The sequence below is a fragment of the Balaenoptera ricei genome, chromosome 14, assembly GCF_028023285.1.
Source record: "Balaenoptera ricei isolate mBalRic1 chromosome 14, mBalRic1.hap2, whole genome shotgun sequence".
Lineage (NCBI taxonomy): Eukaryota > Metazoa > Chordata > Mammalia > Artiodactyla > Balaenopteridae > Balaenoptera > Balaenoptera ricei.
The window spans coordinates 18849949-18868521 of record NC_082652.1 but is presented as its reverse complement, the minus strand read 5'-3'; the positions used below and the strand labels follow the sequence as shown (position 1 = coordinate 18868521).

The 18573-nt window shown below is 44.6% G+C and overlaps 1 protein-coding gene across 1 annotated transcript in view; it reads left to right on the top strand.

The window, feature by feature from the left end:
* MYO1H (myosin IH) overlaps positions 1-18573 on the top strand; it is a 43971-nt gene that overhangs the window by 19001 nt on the left and 6397 nt on the right. Inside the window, exons 14-21 of the mRNA XM_059893637.1 lie at positions 420-514; positions 3379-3425; positions 6599-6679; positions 7828-7933; positions 8661-8778; positions 14098-14211; positions 16778-16854; positions 18233-18301. Of these exons, the coding sequence (XP_059749620.1) occupies positions 420-514; positions 3379-3425; positions 6599-6679; positions 7828-7933; positions 8661-8778; positions 14098-14211; positions 16778-16854; positions 18233-18301 (707 nt within the window). The remainder of the gene's footprint in view (positions 1-419; positions 515-3378; positions 3426-6598; positions 6680-7827; positions 7934-8660; positions 8779-14097; positions 14212-16777; positions 16855-18232; positions 18302-18573) is intronic.

The window sequence follows — 18573 nt, the reverse complement described above, 5'->3', positions numbered from 1 at the left end:
ATTTCAAAAAATTTATAAAAAATTATGAATCACCAGGATCTGAAAAACAATGTTTCATCAGTATTTTAGTCTCTCAGCATCCTAAAAGTGTAAAGTAGTAAAACTGACATTTAGACATCACCTAGAAAAATGGAAGTTATTTCATTGTACAAATAAATGTGTTTCTGTGACTCATGTATTTTTTTTCCATTCCTCGGTGCTTATGAGAAGGAAGGATCTAATTTTAGAGAAACCTTGGTCTGTAGCCAGAAGAAATAGGAGGCAAGGTTTCCTGGGAGCTGCCCTTTGTGGTTAGCTTTCAGTGCTGGCCTTCAGCTGATTGTCACAATCCTAAACAACTCCTTTGCTTTATATGTTGGTGCATTTGGTTGCAGTGAAGTAGAAAGTTTCAGTCCATGTCTATTTCTGTCTTGCTGCAGCCGAAAGCTGGCAGGTCCAAAGGGCAGAAAGAGGATTGGCTGGATGGAGTTCCGGCTCTTCCACTATGCGGGAGAGGTCACATACTGCACCGAGGGTGAGTGTCTGTGGGGCACAGGTCACAGGTCACAGCCATGCAGGTGCCCCCGAGTCCACTGAAAAAATGCTGCACATCAGTCTCAAATGTTCCCTAGCCCCGCGTGCAAACATGCCATTTTAAAAGCATTTTTAAAGTTTTTACTTTTATATATAACCACTTTACTGTGATAATTCACATAGCATCTATTTCACCCGTTTAAAGTGTACAGTTCAACAGTTTTTAGTATATTCACTCTGCAGTTGTGCAATTATCGCCACATTCTGTTTTAGAACATTTCCCCATCACCCCAAGAAGAGCCCCTTTACTCATTAGCAGTCACTCCCCATTTTCCCCCAGCCCCTCTCCCCCAGCCCTAGGCAACAAACCAGTCTACTTTCTGTTTCTGTAGATTTGCCTATTCTGGACATTTCATAGAAATGGAATCACACAACGTGTGGACTTTTGTGTCTGGCTTCTTTGACTTATATAATGTATAATGTTTTCAAGGTTCATCCACGTTGTCATTCCTGTTTAATTGTCAAATAATATTCCATTGCATGTTTACACCACATTTTGTTTATCTCTTCATCAGTTGATGGGCATTTGGGTTGTTTCCTCTTTTTCGCTATTATAAATAATGCTGCTGTGAACATTTTTTCCAAAGCATTTTTCAAACACTTTCTTTTGTCACTTCTGCTTTAGGTTTTAGATAATTTCTGCTTCTAAATAAGTTTATTTTGCTAAAAAATCTTTAAAAAGTAAAATACTGTGTATTAGGTTTTTTCCCTTAAGTACAGAGTGGTATAAGAAAGAAAAACTTTTTAAATAGGACAAATCTCTCTACGTATATAATTTATTGATTTTTGTTTAAAGAATAAAGTAATACACATGTAAGGCTAGAAATTTCTGACAGTACAGAAAAGTACAAAAGGAAAACTAAAAACCCCTTTTATTCTTAGTCTCTCCCTGAGGTAACCACAAGAACCAACTGGAAAATAAGAATGTCTTATGCATATACTTACACACGTGGGGACATGCACGTGTGCACACACACACACATCTAAATAACACAGATTGTTATTTTGGGTTATCTCTTTTGCATTTTTCATTTAATGGATATTGGCAATCGTTTGGACTCCAACTAATATTCATTGAGCGCTCACTATGGGCCAGGCACTGTCCCAAATGCTTTACCTCTGTAGCTCGCTTAGACCTTACAGAACCACCCTGTGAGGTGGGTAGCCTTATTAGCCCCCTTTTAATCTGTGAGGCACTGAACTCAGAGAAGTTAAATAACTTGACCAAGGTCACACACCCAGGCCTCTTGCCTCCAGACCTGCATTCGCTCTCCATAGCAACAAACAGGCTCCTCTGCATTTCTTCTGAAAAGCTACAGGTACTCCCTGTGGCGCTGTGTCCTGTCATCTGTTTGATGGCCTCTGGTTGTTTCCAGCTTTGTCTCTTGTAAACACTGCTGTGTTTGACATTTTTGTCTATTCCACTTAGCCCATTTGTGCACATTATATACCTAGGATAAATTCCCAGAAGTGGCATTGCTAAGTTAAAGATTCTATCAAAAGTTCCTTTTGACCACTTCTGGGCATATATCCAAAAGAACTGAATGCAGGAACGCGAACAGATATTTGTACACCCATATACATAGGAGCACTATTCACAATAGCCTAAAGGTTGAAGCAACTCAAGTGTCCATCGATGGATGAACAGATAAACAAAATGTATTCTATCCTTTCAATGGAACATTATTCAGGCTTAAAAAGGCAAGAAATTCTGGCACCTGCTACAACATGAATGAACCTTGAAAACATTGTGCTAAGTGAAATAAGCCAAACACAAAAGGACAAATCCGATAGGATTCCACTTACGTGAGGTACGTAGTCAAATTCATAAAGACAGAAAGTAGAGTAGGGGTTATCAGGGGCTTCAGGGAGGAGGAATGGGGAATTAGTGTTTAACCGGTACAAATTTTCAGTTGGGGAAAAGGAAAAGTGTTCTGGAGATGGATGGATGGTTGCACAACAATATGAATTCACTTAATGCCACTGAACTATACACTTAAAGATAATTTAAATGGTAAATTTTATGTTATGTATGTTTTACCTCAATAGAAATGTTTTGATAAGTCCAAATTGTCATCTAAAAAGGTTGTATCTTAGACATTGCTGATGCATCTTTTTTCTTTTTTTTCCTGATGCATGTCATCTTTAGCTGGTTTTGGCTTTATAATGCCATCTAGTTACTAATTTAATTACTAACTGGCTAGGTTTTAAGTGAGCATTGATAAGCCAAGTTTTAAAATTGGAAATAATGTGTCTTCCTTTGATGCCATTGGGTACCACTAGTCCAAATGCTTGAGCTTGATTTTTGTCAGTGGTGGGGGTGATTTTCTCATCCATCTACATAATCTCACCTGGCCACCCTTGGAATTCAGCTCCATTCCATTGTTTCAATGTCATTCATTGTATGTGTAGTTCTTTACTAGGGCACATGTACAATACTCAGTGTGAAGACTCTACATTCATGTGATAGCTCATCGGGGTTTCGCGTGTAGCATGTGAGCTATAGGTCAATTCTGAGGACTTAGCTCTTGACCAAGGATGGCGTTATCCCCCAGGGACATCTAGCAGTGTCTAGAGACCTGGCATCTAGCGGGTAGAGGCCAGGGATGCTACTAAACATCCACAATACACAGGACAGCCCCCAAAACAAAGAATGATCCAGCCCCAAATGCCAGTATTGCCAAGGCTGAGAAACTCTAATCCTAAAAGATTATTTTTAGGATTTCCCTTTGCAATCAGTTGGGACGGAATTGTATTTTTAGTCAAAAACATTGATTCAGGGATTTCTCATTCAATGTTTTACAGGATTCTTGGAAAAAAACAATGATCTCCTCTACAGACATCTGAAAGAAGTAAGTCTGAAACTTAAGTATATGTATTTCTGATGGTTATGAGATATCACCTGTGATACTAATTTTGGGGTAGATTTGGCCTTCTGGACTTTTCTCTTCCATGCATTATATTAGAACTCCAGCATGTCATGGCCGGAACAGACATTTAAGATCATCTGTATGAACACTTGACTCAACAAACCCATTCATATGTGTGTGGTGTCCCTCCTGTGTGCCAGGCATGGTGCTAGCTCTGGGGTCCCAGTGGTGAACAAGACAGTCCTTGTTCTCATGGGGCTTATCATCGGGGGGTGGGGGCAGGGTGGGGAGGGAAGGAGGAGTGGCTGAGAATAAATACATACACAATTAAGTTATCCATCAGTGAGAAGTGCTATGAAGAAAAGGAGCTATGATTGAGAGGGACATTTTAAATTTAGTCTAAGTGGTCAGAGAAAACACCCTCGTCGAGGTGACTTTGAACTGAAACCTGAACGAGAAGGATCTTGGACTTGGGAAGATCAGGGGCTACTCCAGGTAGAGGGACCTGCAAAGGCCCCGAGGCCCAGGTGAGCTCAGCATGTGTTCAGTGACAGGCAGTGTTAGAGGGGGCTGAGAGCTCAGCAGGATGAGGTCTCCAGGGAGGAATAGAGATCTTGTCTTGGAGCAGTGGGAATATACTGGGGTGACACAAACCAAGGATGAAGAACTGAGACCCAGAGAGATCATGACTTGTTCAAGGTCATATCTCAAGGTGGGGCTGGAACCAGGATATGCCCCTGGGGCTACCAATGAAATCCCATCTCTTTTCATATGCCTCACTGATCAGAGAAACCTTGGGTTTTTTTAAGCCTTTATTTTGTATTAAAATAGTTAACTGTTTTTTAAAAATTGGATCGTATTTAATGAGCTTGGTTTATAAAAAGCTTAAACCTAGAGAGACATTTTCAGAGAGAACACGCAAACGGTTCATCTCAGGAGTGTTTTCTGCCCTTCCCTATTTTTCTCTACCACTTTAGGACCACTTGTCCCAACCTCTGGGATTCAGGATGGATAAGCGATTCCTAACTTTGGATGTTTGCTCCAGGCGGGTGCTCTCTGGGTCTTGAGTCTCAGCCTGACCCTGTCCCAGCAGGGGGGTCTCATGGCAGATTTCCCCATCGGTGAAGTGGGTCTGTTGATGCCTTCCTCTTGGAGTGGAAGGTCCTGTTGGACAAATGGGAGACAGTATTCCCCTCGTGGCTTTCCCCTCTGTGGGCATTGCCCATCCCCTTCACAAACCCATCCATGGGAGGGTGCTTCCCACAGGAAGAATCTCTAAATCTCCCAATTTTTCCACCAGGGCTGAAGTTCCTTGTACTTTCTGAGATGGGTGCTTTCTAATTTTTAAAATTTCCTATCTGCAAATTACTCTCTTATGCCACTGTGAGTTTAAAATTGGGGTGAGTTTAAAAAAATTCTAAATTTTAACTGTGGCAAAATACACATACATAATATGAAATTTACTCTGTCAATCATTTTTAAGTGCACAGTTCAATTGTGTTAAGTACATTCCCATTGTTGTGCAATCCACCTCCAGAACTCTTTTCATCTTGCAAAACTGGAACTCTGTACCCATTAACCACTAACTCCCTTATTCCCCCTCCCCTCCAGCCCTTGGCAACCACTATTCTACCTTCTGTATGAATTTGGCTACTCTAGGTACTTATATAAGTGAAATTACACAGTATTTGTCTTTTGTATCTGGCTTGTGTCACTTAGCATCATGTTGTCAAGCTTCATCCATGTTGTTGCATGTGTCAGAATTTCCTTCCTTTTTAAGGCTGAATCATCCTCCATCGTATGGCTATAAGGAAAAAAATTTTGTAAGTGTGTCAAATTAAAATTTTTGAAAAGATATGCACAGAAGGAAAAATCAGACATACCAAAGCTGATGTCCTTGGACCCATGTCACCAAGTCCCTCTCCTGAGAGCCAGCTGCTCTAACCAGTTTATTGTGTATCCTCCCAGCGATGGTACAGACCAGGACATGTGTGTGTGTGTGTGTGTGTCTCCCCCTTTTTCTTTTCTCTTCATACACACTATGCGTGTGGTCCTGCATCTTGCTATTTTTCACTTAACACCATATCTTGGAGATCATTCTTAAAGAGCTGGTTTGTTCTGTAGCAGCCTAGCTGGACTGGAAATAATTACTGCTTCATCATGTCCAAGGAAAAATAATCAGATGGCCTCACCAAGTAGACAGAGCACTGGATATAGTACAGGTCTTCCTCAACTTACATGGGTTACATCCTGATAAACCCATCGTATATTGAAAATATCATAAGTTGAAAATGCATTGACTACACCTAGCTACTGAACATCATAGCTTAGCCTATCCCATCTTAAAGGTGCTCAGAATGGTTACATTAGCCTACAGTTGGGCCAAATCACCTAATACAAAGCCTATTCTATAATAAATTATTGAATATCTCATGTTATTGATTGAATACTGTACTGAAAGTGAAAAACAGAATGGTTTTGAGTGTATTGGTGGTTCACCCTTGTGATCGCGTGGCTGACGGAGCCGTGGCTTGCTGGGCTGCCCAGTGTCATGAGAGTGTTGTAACCCCGGGGAAAGATCAAAAACCAAAATTCAAAGTATGGTTTCTATTGAATGTTCATCACTTTCACACCACTGTAAAGTCAAACCATCGTTAAGTCGGGAACTGTCTGTATTTGAACATTTTCTTCTACATGTGATTGTGGGTTTTTTTTAATTAATTAATTTTTTTTGGCTGTGTTGGGTCTTCGTTGCGGTGCACGGGCTTCTCATTGCAGTGGCTTCTCTTGTTGCGGAGCACGGGCTCTAAGCGCGCAGGCTTCAGTAGTTGTGGCACACGGGCTCAGTAGTTGTGGCTCACAGGCTCTAGAGCGCAGGCTCAGTAGTTGTGGCACACGGACTTAGTTGCTCCGAGACATGTGGGATCTTCCCGGACCAGGGCTCAAACCCGTGTCCCCTGCATTGGCAGGCGGATTCTTAATCACTGTACCACCAGGGAAGTCCCTATGATTGTGTTTTTTTCCCCTCTTCTTCTTCAAGTGCTCCCAAGGCAGATGGCTCTGGTCCATTGTGCACACTTAACGTGAACTTTCCTGAAGACCCCTTAATGATTTCTGAAGCAGCAAATGTGGTACTCATTTCTCTTTACCTACAGGTGCTGTGCAGGTCCAAAAACAGAATCCTGAAGGAATGCTTCCGGGTGGCCGAGTTAGAAAACCGGAGAAGGCCACCAACAGTGAGTGGCAGGGGGAAATGCCTGTGCAAAATTGGAAAGGTAGCAAAAATCACCCAGAGGGTGCAAGTACTTTTGTTACCTATGCTTTTTAAGCTGTCCTCTCCTTTTTTTGGAAGTATCACTCTCTAAATGTTCTACTAAATATATATTTTCCAAGGTTAGAACCAGTGTGTTCATTTGCAGACATTCATTGAGCACCTACTGTGTGTCAGGCACTGTGCTGGGCACAGGGGTATCTACCAATAACAGAACAGACAGTGTTCCTGCCCTCGTGGGGTTTACAATCTAGTGGGAGGCGGTATAGGAAGATACAGTAAGTCCCCTACACACAAACCTTCAAGTTGCGAACTTTCAAAGATGCAGACGTGCGTGCCATCAACGTCAGGCATGAGTGAAATTGCAGCTCGCCCTCCATCTCCCATTGCTGACGATCCTTCAGCTCTACCATCTCCCACCTCCTCTCCCTCCTCCAGTCAGTAACTCTTCTTGCCTGTTCACTCAGTGCCAGCCCCTGTATGCCAGCTGTTGTACTGCACTACTGTACTTTTCAAGGTGCTATACTGTAAGATTAAAAATGTTTTCTTATTTTTTGTGTTTGTTTTTAATTCACTATTTGTGTGAAAAGTATTATAAACCTATTACAGTACAGTACTACATAGCCGATTGTGTTAGTTCAGCACCTAGGCTAACTTTGTTGGACTTATGAACAAATTGGACTTAATGTGCTCTCAGAACGGAATTTGTTCATATGTAGGGGACTTACTGTATCATCAAATAAAGAAAGAAATTACAGTAGTGCGAGTGTCATAAAGGAAGCTTGGTAACAAGGAAACAGGAAGGTGGTGGAGGGTTATTGGCTCAGCAGCAATGCCGGCTCCCACGAGGTGCTCACTTTGTATTCGCCAAGTGAGGGAAGCATCCTGGAAAGGTGCTTGTCCAGCCTCCACTTGACAAGACTGAGCTTGGGCCTCTCAGACCAGGACATTCAAAGCCTTCTCTTAATGGACAAAACAGTTCATGACAGGTAACGAGTAGAATGGTCTGTCGAGTGTTTGGGTCTAAAGGGCCAGTCTTGTGATTTAACCAGTCTTCTCTGTATAAATGGGGAGCAACGGCGTCTGTTTAGCTCATTCTCTCTCTCCCTGCAGGTGGGAACTCAGTTTAAAAACAGTCTGAGCAGCCTTCTGGAAATTCTCACCTCTAAGGAACCTTCATACATCCGTTGCATCAAGCCCAACGAGAGTAAAGAACCCAGTGAGTTGTGAATTGTTCAGAACACTGAGGTTAGGGAAATGAGGCTGGGAGGAAAACCAAGACGACGGTGGGGAAAGTCCTGAAAACCACCACAGGCTTGCTGCTTGTTCTCTGTATTAAATAATAGAAGACAAATGAATAAGGAGGAGGGTTCCTTTCATGGTCCTGTGTGAGCTTTGCTCAGAGCGTGGCCAGTTTCAGGACTAACACAGCTGAGCCAAGCAGACCTCAGAGGTGAGGGGAAGCAATACTGCTTCTCTCCAGCCAGTGAAGAATCTTCCAAAATGGTCTATGACTTGGGTGTTTTCTAAGCTTGTGCCATGGTCTCATGACAAAGCTGTACAGTCAAAGGCTTATAGAATCCAGGCAGGAAGAGCGAATGAGTGAAGCAGACCAGCTGTAATGCAATAGGGAACGGAGGGGACTGTGGCCAACTGGAGAGGGCACACCCTGTCTAAACGGGCAGTCCTCCTTCCTTAGGGCCATTTGTTGCCATGGGGGGCTCTAGGCCCAGAATGGCCAGATCTCATGGATTTTCAAGAGAAACCAGAAATTCAGATTTTCCTGTAAAATTCCCCCATGAAGAGAAACACAATTAGGACCTAACAAAACATGCCTGGTGGCCAGACCCAGCCCACAGATCGTCAGCTTGCAGCCTCTGGTCTGCCTTGGTTGAAACAGAGCCACAGGGTCCTTCACCGTCACTCTTCCTTCTGTGTTTCCAAAGGCAAGTTCGATGACTTCCTCATAAGGCATCAGGTCAAGTACCTGGGGCTGATGGAGCACCTGCGGGTGAGACGGGCCGGCTTTGCGTACCGACGGAAATACGAGCATTTCTTGCAAAGGTAAAGTTTGTTTTGTTGATGTGAAGCCAGTGAAGTGTGTGGCGATGAATAAAAGGCTGTCCCCCAGGGAACTCCGTTTGCTTCTTAACTGCTGTAGCGGTGACAGTGATGAACACTGACATTTCAGAGAATAGGAAGCTGACTTGGTTTACCACCTTCTCTTCATTTCGCTAAGCCCCTAACTTCTTGGAATCTAGGAAGTACAAGACGCGATGCACAGACTTGCCTCCAGGGGGCAGACATGGGACATGCACGCTTGGGGTCGTACTTGGCTGGGGAAGACCCTTCCCATGGCGACCATGGGTGCTGGTTTCAGCGCGGTCAGTCTGGGAGCAATCCCCTTGGCCTCATGGGCTGTCCAGAGACACAGGTGTAGTGGTGATAACATGGGCATTGGAGCCACAGATTCTTGGGTGGGAATCCCCATTCTTTCTCTTCCAACTGAGACCTAATTCCTCATGTGTAACACGGGGATTAAATTGCTCTCGAGGAGTTTGTAAGGATTTAATCATATAACCACCACCACTACTACTATGGCCCAAATTGCTTGTGCATGCAGTTGGGCTGCATGTTGTTCGTGCTACCAAGAAAACAACACATTGTTACACTCGCAAGAGAAGCATAATAAAATGGTTCTTTTTGTGGGTCAACATGGTTGAATATCAGTAATTTCGTATTTTAACTTAATATTAGACTTCTTTTTTATTTTTTAAATTTTTTTAAATTGAAGTATAGTTGATTGACAATGTTGTGCCTCTCTCTGCTGTATAGAAAAGTGACTCAGCTATACACATATATACATTCTTTTTTTAATATTCTTTTTCACTATGGTTTATCCCAGGAGATTGGATATAGTTTCCTGTGCTATACAGTAGAACCTTGTTGTTTATCCATTCTAAATGTCATAGTTTGCATCTATTAACCCTAAACTCTCAGGCCATCCCTTTCCCTCCTCTTCTCCCCCTTGGCAACCACAAGTCTGATCTCTATGTCTGTGAGTCTATTTCTGTTTTGTAGATAGGTTCATTTGTGAATATTAGGCTTCTTTTGAAGTACAATTTCATAATTATAAAAAGCAGGTGCATGACGTTACATTTTCAATCCAATTCCTTGCATTTTGCAATTTACATCAAGATCCTGCGCTCTGAAACTTCATCGTTTTTTGGTGCTCTTATTTTCAGCCCCTCATTTAATCTCAGATTTTTCTCTACCCACGGATCTTGCTTATTTTTCTCCCATGAGCCTCGTGTCTTGATAATTAATATCTGTTTATATGCATTTATTAAGTAACCATCTCTTTCCTCACTGTTGTTTTTTAATGATTTACCTGCTGATCTAAACCTCTGATGAGTATCGTCAGCATTAACCTTTTGAGTTGATACAATTTCAGCTAAATACACTGAGGATTTTATTGACCTGTGTGGTTCTATCTTGAGAAACAGTATAAGTGTCTTTGGGTTTTAGAAACAGTGAAAAGAGTTACAGACAACCCCACCCCAAATACTACCTTGGAAGGCTCAGCGGGGCCCGGGACACCAGCCTTGGAAATCTCTGCCCGGCTTTGCTCTACGCTATAGGTACATTTGGATAAGCATCTCCATCCCAATCCTCACAGATGAAACACCATCACAGGTGTCCCACTGGAGGCCCGTCTGAAGGGCAGGTAGGAAGGAAACGTGGGACCCTCAAGCAGCCTAGAGTCAGAGGCTGGTTGTCACCCCCCTCTCCTTTTTGTCCTCTCTCCTTTTTTCTTTCATCTGTCACCATTTGGGGACCACCCTGCCAGTGGATAGCCATGGTTTTCTTTTCCTAAACAGCTTCATTGAGATATAATTCACCGACTGTACAATTCACCCACTTAAAGCATCAGTGGTTTCTGGTATTCACAGATCTATGCAAGCACAGTCCATTTGAGAACACTTTGATACCTTCAAAAAGAAACCTCATACCCTTTAGCTATAAATGCCCTAACTCCTTACCAACCTGCCCCAGCCCTAAGCCACCACCACTCTACTTTCTGTCTTTATAGATTTCCCTATTCTGGACATTTCATACAAGTGTGGTCGTATCATATATGGACTTTAGTGTCTGGCTTCTTTCTCTTAGCATGATGCTTTTTTTTTTTTTTTTTTTAATTTATTTATTTATGGCTGTGTTGGGTCTTCGTTTCTGTGTGAGGGCTTTCTCCAGTTGCGGCAAGTGGGGGCCACTCTTCATCGCGGTGCGCAGGCCTCTCACTATCGCGGCCTCTCTTGTTGCGGAGCACAGGCTCCAGACGCGCAGGCTCAGTAATGGTGGCTCACGGGCCTAGTTGCTCCGCGGCATGTGGGATCTTCCCAGACCAGGGCTCGAACCCGTGTCCCCTGCATTGGCAGGCAGATTCTCAACCACTGCGCCACCAGGGAAGCCCAGCATGATGCTTTTAATGTTCATCTATGTTATAGCATGTGTCAGCACTTCATTCCTTTTTATGGCTGAATGATACTCAATTGTGTGGACAGACAACATTTTATTTATCCATTCCTCTGTTGATGGGCATTTGGGTTGTTTCCATTATTTGGCTATTCTGAATAATGCTGCTGGGAACACTCAAGTACAAGTTTTAGTGTGATCATATGCTCTCATTTCTTTGGGCACATACCTAGGAGTAGATTACTGGGTCAGATGATAACTCAGTGTTTGTTTGAGGATCTGCCAGTCTTTTTGCCAGGGTTTTTTTTTTTTTTTTTTTTTGTGGTGGGTTAGGGTTAGGTGGGGAGAACCTCCTTGACATACCAGTTTTGCTCATCAGCGACTTGTCATTCACCCTTATCTCATCCATTTTTCTGAATCTGAAGTCTAGTGAAGATGGAAGCAGCAGCTACTGCCCACCCCGGCCCCAAAACACGCAGGCATTTGCCGTTCCAGTCTTCCTGCGTTTTTTCCTACTTTGCTGCTATCGGGCTTGTTTATTCTTTCTATAAATATTAGTGAGCCCCTGCTTTGTACCAGGACTGTCCAAGGTGCTGGGTAACAGCAGTGAACAAGACAGACCCCACCCCTGCCCATATGGAGTGTACTTTCTACTGGCGATAACAAGGAGATATAGGAGGTCAGGCGGGGCGAACATTCTTTGAAGGAAAATGAATCCAGGTTGGGGAAAGAGTGGTCCAGGAGGGCCTCTCCAAGTAAGGAAGGGAGCCATGAGGATATTTGGAGGCAGCTGTCTGGGCAGCAGAGCCTGGAGGTGGGAACTGGGCAGCTTGCGGACCAGCTAGGAGGCTGGCATTGCTGCAGGACAGTGGCCCAGGGGAAGGCAGGAGAGGCCCACGGGAATGGGCTGGAGATGTCCGAATGTGTGCACCCTCCCTGGCACTGCTTCCCTTGATCAGGGAGCGACTGCATGTCAGAGTTAAAAAGGACAGAAGTTATGAGTCCCTCTACCCTGCAGGCATTTAAAGCATCTCCCCATCTCCTCTGTGTCTGTCTAGCCCATGTTTAGACAGCTTTGATGGTGTGTGCTAGTGAGGGGCCTGCACCAGACAGGAGGGAGCAGGGCTTGGCGTTGCTCTGCGTTCCCTGGGGTTGGCATGTGTCTGTACCTTTGTGTGTGGCAGTAACAGAGGGAAGTCATCAGGGAAGAACATGTGACACTTAATGCCTGTCTTAGTTCAGGCTGCTATGACAAAGTACCATAAACTGGGTGCCTTATAAACAACAGAAGTTTATTTCTCACAGTTCTGGAGGCTAGAAATCCAAGATCAGGGAGCCAGCACGGTCAGGTTCTGGTGAGAGCCCTCATCTGGATTGCACCCTGCTCTCTTCTCATCACATCCTCACATGGTGGAAAGAGGGCAAGGGAGCTCTCTGGGGTCTCTTTTATAAGGGAACAAGTCCCAAGGATGAGGGATCCACCCTCCTGACCTAATCACCTCCCAAAGGCCCCATCTCCTAATACCATCACATTGGGGGAGTTAGGATTCTTCAACATATGAATTTGGGGGCGGGAGGACACAAACATTCAGTTCATTGCGATGTCCTTAATGGATTTTCTCATAAAGTATAATTCCAGGAAAATAAACATGTTCTTAATGGTTTGACATTTGATTTTAAAATAATACAAACCATATAATGATATTAAGGGAAGGAAGTGTAATAGGAGTACTGTAGCTAACAGCTTTTGAAGTCTGACTGTGCCAGATACTTTCCATGGGGTATCTCATTTCAACCTCGTGACGACCCCACAAGGAAGGTCCTGTCATTCATTGTTTATGCCGCAAAGCGAGGAGGTGAAGCGACTTGTCCGGCTCCTGAGCTGGGCTCCAACCCAAGCAGTGCGGCTCCAGTCCGGTGGCTCCAGTTGTGTCGCTCTAGCCTTAGTCCACAGGCACTTCTGAATTCTGCATTCACTTTTTTCATTACATTACAGACATCATGGTTATCTTTATCGCGACCACATATTAGAAGGGAGTTGCATTTTATACTGAAATCAGGTTCTTAAGTCAACCTTGGGTCCAAAATTTACCCTTGAAAAATCCCTCATCACTTATCAAGCATGATACCTTTTCTTCCCGTGCTGGACTGTACTTGTTTATACATTCCTTTGTCTTTTGATGGACATTTGGGTTGTTTCCACCTTTTGTCAATTATAAATAATGATGCTTCAAATATTCACGTGTAAGCTTTTGTGCAGACATATGTTTTCATGTCTCTTGCGTATACACCTAGGAGCAGAATTGAGTTTCTTGGGTAGAGTGTCTGATGTGAGGTCATTGTTCTATGAAGACAGGCCGAACCTCCCACCCTGTTGAAACAGTTCCTCTTGTTTCTTTTTTTTTTTTTTTTTTAAATGAACTCCCCCTTTTTTTTTTTTAAATTTTATTTATTTATTTATTTATTATTTATGGCTGTGTTGGGTCTTCGTTTCTGTGCGAAGGCTTTCTCTAGTTGTGGCAAGTGGGGGCCACTCTTCATCGCGGTGCGCGGGCCTCTCACTATCGCGGCCTCTCCCGTTGCGGAGCACAGGCTCCAGACGCGCAGGCTCAGTAATTGTGGCTCACGGGCCTAGTTGCTCCGCGGCATGTGGGATCTTCCCAGACCAGGGCTCGAACCCGTGTCCCCTGCATTGGCAGGCAGATTCTCAACCACTGCGCCACCAGGGAAGCCCCCGTCTTGTTTCTTTATTGCTGAGTATATATTGTTGAATTCTAGGAAGTGGGTGTGATGCGTCTACTCTATTACTCTGAGTGGTTGGCGTGGCCAGCGGAGTGAAGCTGACCTCGAGGGGAGCTAGTTAGTGTAAGGTCTGCGGCTTCCTAAACATGCCTCTCCCCTCCCTAGGTACAAGTCCTTGTGCCCAGACACCTGGCCGCACTGGCACGGGCCTCCAGCAGAGGGCGTAGAGCGGCTGATCAAGTACATTGGCTACGAACCCGAGGAGTACAAGTTAGGGAGGTGAGTGTCCCGGAAATCGCTGTCAAAATGTTTTCCTAATCGATCTGTATCCATCTTGAGCCTGGAGATTCATTTTTCAGGAGTTTACGTAGATTTATAAGCAGATACTTGCATTCACTCAATTTAAATGCATCTCTGTAAAGTAAAAACTCTCCTGTGTGTCTCTACTCTCAATGCTTCCCTCACACTCAAAACACTCCATCACACTTCTAACACCAGCTGGGTGTCCTACAATCAAACTCACTTCTGACAGTCTACCTGGAGATGGTGTCAGATCCCGCGGGTTAAGGGCTCAGTCTCCCAAGACTGTCCATCCTCCCTTCAGGGGCCAATCACAAGTCCAGTTTGTCACCTGTGTTTCTGACCAATCAGCTATAAATTGGAGGTCCCCATGACCCCCTCCTTGGGTTTGATTAACTTTTCTAGAGTAGCTCAAAGAATCAGGAAAATACTTTACTTACTGGATTACCAGTTTATTACAAAAGGATATAACTTGGGAACAGCCAGATAGAAGAGATACACAGGGCAAGGTATGTGGGAGAGGGTGCGGAGGTCCCATGCTCTCTCCAGGTGCACCCAGAAGATCTCCAAATCATGCCTTTTGGGGGTTTTATAGAGGCATAGGCATGATTGATAAATTCACTGGACAGTGGTCATTCATTCAACCTCGCGCCCCTCTCCCCTCCCCAGGAGTGGGGCTGAAAGTTCCAACCCTCTAATCTCAAGGTTGGTTTCCCTGGCAACCAGTTCCCATCCTTAGGTTATCTAGGGGCTTTCCAAACATCAGCTGTTAGCATAAACTCAGGTGTGGTGTGGTTGAAAGGGGTTTGTTATAAATAATAAAAGACACCCGGAGAAAGGGGGTGGGGAGGGATAAATTGGGAATTTGGGATTAGCAGATACAAACTACTATAAATATAAAATAGATAAACAACATGGTCCTACCGTATAGCACAGGGAACTATAGTCCATATCCTATAATAAACCATAATGGAAAAGAATTTTTAAAAAGACACCCATGTCCCCTTTATCACTTTGAAGCTATTTCAGGAACAAAACCCAAAAGATTATAACAAAAGATGCCCCATTGCTCTAATCACTTAGGAAATTACAAGGGTTTTGGGAGCTGTGACACTGGAACGGGGCAAAGACCAAATACATATTTCTTATTACAAAGCACCGTATCACAAGCGCTAAATGGTTAGAAAGGCTACATAGCTGCCTATTGGAGGAGGTTAAGTATAAAGGAGCCCTGGGTTCTAAACCTGCATTGGAGACTGGGATGAGCTTCTTTGTGCACAAAATGAGGAGGGTATCAGCGCGAATTCCCTAATCTCTCTCTGCCTAGATTCTTTCATTGTTCAAAATGTATGCATGACTTCTCAGAGGGGATATTAGGACTTCTGCGATGAGAAAGCTCCTCTAGCATCTCCCAGAAAGTGGAGTTCTAGAACTCTAGGTATCATTACTGTAGAGTTGTTGTCCGTGAGCAGGACTTTTCGTACACATTGAAAGCGTCAAGGCACAACTCAGTGGGGTGAACCAGGATAATTTTCATCTGTTCTCTTAGACATTTTGGTCAGTGTTCATTTGCTTGCAAAGAACAGGGCCCACACATGAAGAGGATCTACTGCCAGGCCGCAGAGATTCCAACGTCAGGGATCTCTGCCTTTGAATCCGTCAGTGGGCTTTCCCTGCCAACTTGTACATGGCCCTCTATGACCACCCTGGCCCCATTCCATCCTTTATTCTTCTATTCTGGGCCCTGCTCCAAGGAGCAGTTACTTTTCCAAGCCAGATTTCTGAGGAATAGGGCTTAGCACATCCAATGGGAGGTGGGTCAGGGAGGTCAGAGGTGTTATCTGTCCCCGGTATAAAACCTGATGGGTTCATGTGGCACGATGCACTGCTGCCCCCCAGTGGCTGGCCTGGGAAGTTTCCCTCAAAGGGTGGGTTGCCTGAGAGGGCAGACAATATGAGCTCAGTATTTATAATTTATCTTTGCTGGCTGATGGGATCTTCTAAACTTAGACCCATATTCTCTGTCATCACTTTTTAAAGCCCAGGGAAGTCACTTTGGGTTAGGAAGGTGAATTAACTTCCTAGGGCTGCATAATGAATTAACTACAGACTGGTTGGCTTAAAACATAAGAAATTTATTTTCTCACATTTCTGGAGGCCAGAAGGCCAAAATCCAGGTGTTGGCAGGGCCGTGCTCCCTCTGAAGTCTCTCTGGGAGGATCCTTCCTTGCTGCTTCCAGCTTCCAGTGGCTCCTGACGTTCCTTGGCTTGTGGCAGCATCACTCCAATCTCTGCCCCTGTCTTCACATGGCCTTCTCCCCTGCGTCTCTCTGTGTGTCTTTCCCTAAGAACGCTCTCATTGGATTTAGTGTGATTTTATCTCAATCTTTACCTTGATGACATCTGCAAAGACCCTATTTCCAAATAAGAATCACATTCTGAGGATCTAAGTGGATGTGACTTTGGGGGAGGGGGGAGGACACTATTGAATCCACTACAGATGGTGATGACCAGTTAATAATTAAAACATTTTTTTCATTTCTAGAACCAAAATATTCATTCGCTTCCCCAGAACTCTGTTTGCTACTGAAGATGCCTTTGAATTTAGTAAACATCAATTAGGTATGGTTTTTTTTCCTGCCCTGATTTTAACAGAATGTGATATGCACAAGCTTTGCTTGGGAAACATCTTAAACATGAGTGTTTGATATGTTAGAAGCACTGGCTTTGGAAACCCAGAACAATGTAATAGGATTATAAGATACAGGTGAATTTATGCCTTAACCCAGAACAAGGCAACAAGATTATAAGATACAGGTGAATTTATCCCTTATGTTTGGAGGGCTGTCATGGATGCACCTGGAAACTTAAAACGCTGTCGTTCTGCCTCATTTTTAGTTTGGATCCAACTTTGTTGTGCCACACCAGAACCTAAACCCACGGAGTCCATCCCCCTTAAGTGAAGGTTTTTTTAAAACTTCATTTGTATAAGTGTCTGATGTCAGAAGGTGTAGCTGCAAAGCCCACAGCCAGGGTGTTCGTTGTGAATGGTAAATAAGAAAACTTAGACGGGAGGAAAATGCAAAAAATCACAAATCAAAACTACCAGAGAGTAGGGGCTTCCCCTCTGAGATCTCACCTGGCCTGTTGAGACCAGCTCTGCTTGAGTAATCTCAGTGCTTGCTGTATTCATGATCTCATTGTATTCTCGGAACAAACCTGTGGACGAGTGGTATTATCATCTCCACTTTACATGGGGCGAAGCTGAGGCCCAACAGCAGCAGAGCTGGGGTTTGAGTGTGTGTCTGTCTGGCTTCAGGGCCTGGGCTCGTAACCACTGTGCTTGGTGGTCTGTTTTTGACCCCTCCGGCAGCGGGCACGGATCACCCAGATCGGGTTCGTGGGCAGGTGCTGAATGCGGGGGCCTGGGTTAACATTTCTACCCAGCTCCCAGGGGATGCGATGCTGCTGGTGTGTGGGGCCCTCGGGGAGCTTGGTCTGCGGGGGGACCCGTCACTGGGTGCAGGGGGCGCACTGTGAATGGAGGAGCTAAGGGCACGTGTGTGGTTCCACAGCCCTGGGTTCACACTCCTGCTTCACAGCCGCGTGGTTGCCTCGCGCCTGGCAAGGGTCTTCACCGCCTGGCTCTGTGATCCCCTTTGTGAAATGTGCTGATGCCCGCCTGCCTTGCAGGGTTGGGTGGGAGGATGAAATATAATGCCTAGAACCAGGGGCCAGCAAGCCCTCCAGGTGGTGGTTCTGTTCCTTAGCTGGGGGGAGGCAAGAGGAAGAAAGGGAGCCCCAGTTACTGGCCAGCTCTGGCACTCAAGCTGAATGTAACCCGCCCTCTCTCATTTCTGTCCTGTCATATCCCGTGGCTTCCTCTGTCACCTCTACGCTGCACGCCCCTAGGGCCACTGCCGACACCTCCTCTGAAGGTCACAACTACCAAGCTGCACAACTGAAAGCCATTTCACCAAAAGTTTTGTTTTCTTTTAAGTTGCGAGAATCCAAGCCACGTACAAAGGCTGCCTGGAAAGGAGAGCATACGTGAGAAAAAGACAAGCAGGTAAGAACTGAACAGGACCGCTCAGGTTTGCCACGGACCACAGTTTCCCTCTCATCCACGTGGCACCTAGACGCACAGGCTCCTTTGAGCATTCTCTTCGCCTGCCTGGCCTTGAAGCCTTGGTGTCGGGCATTCTCAGGGTCCGGTTCTGGGGCCTCATTTTTACTCTACATAACAATGCAGCCTATACTTGTTCCACAGACATGTTTTATTTGATCCACAACGTATGCATGTTTTTTTTTAATTAATTTATTTTTGGCTGAGTTGGGTCT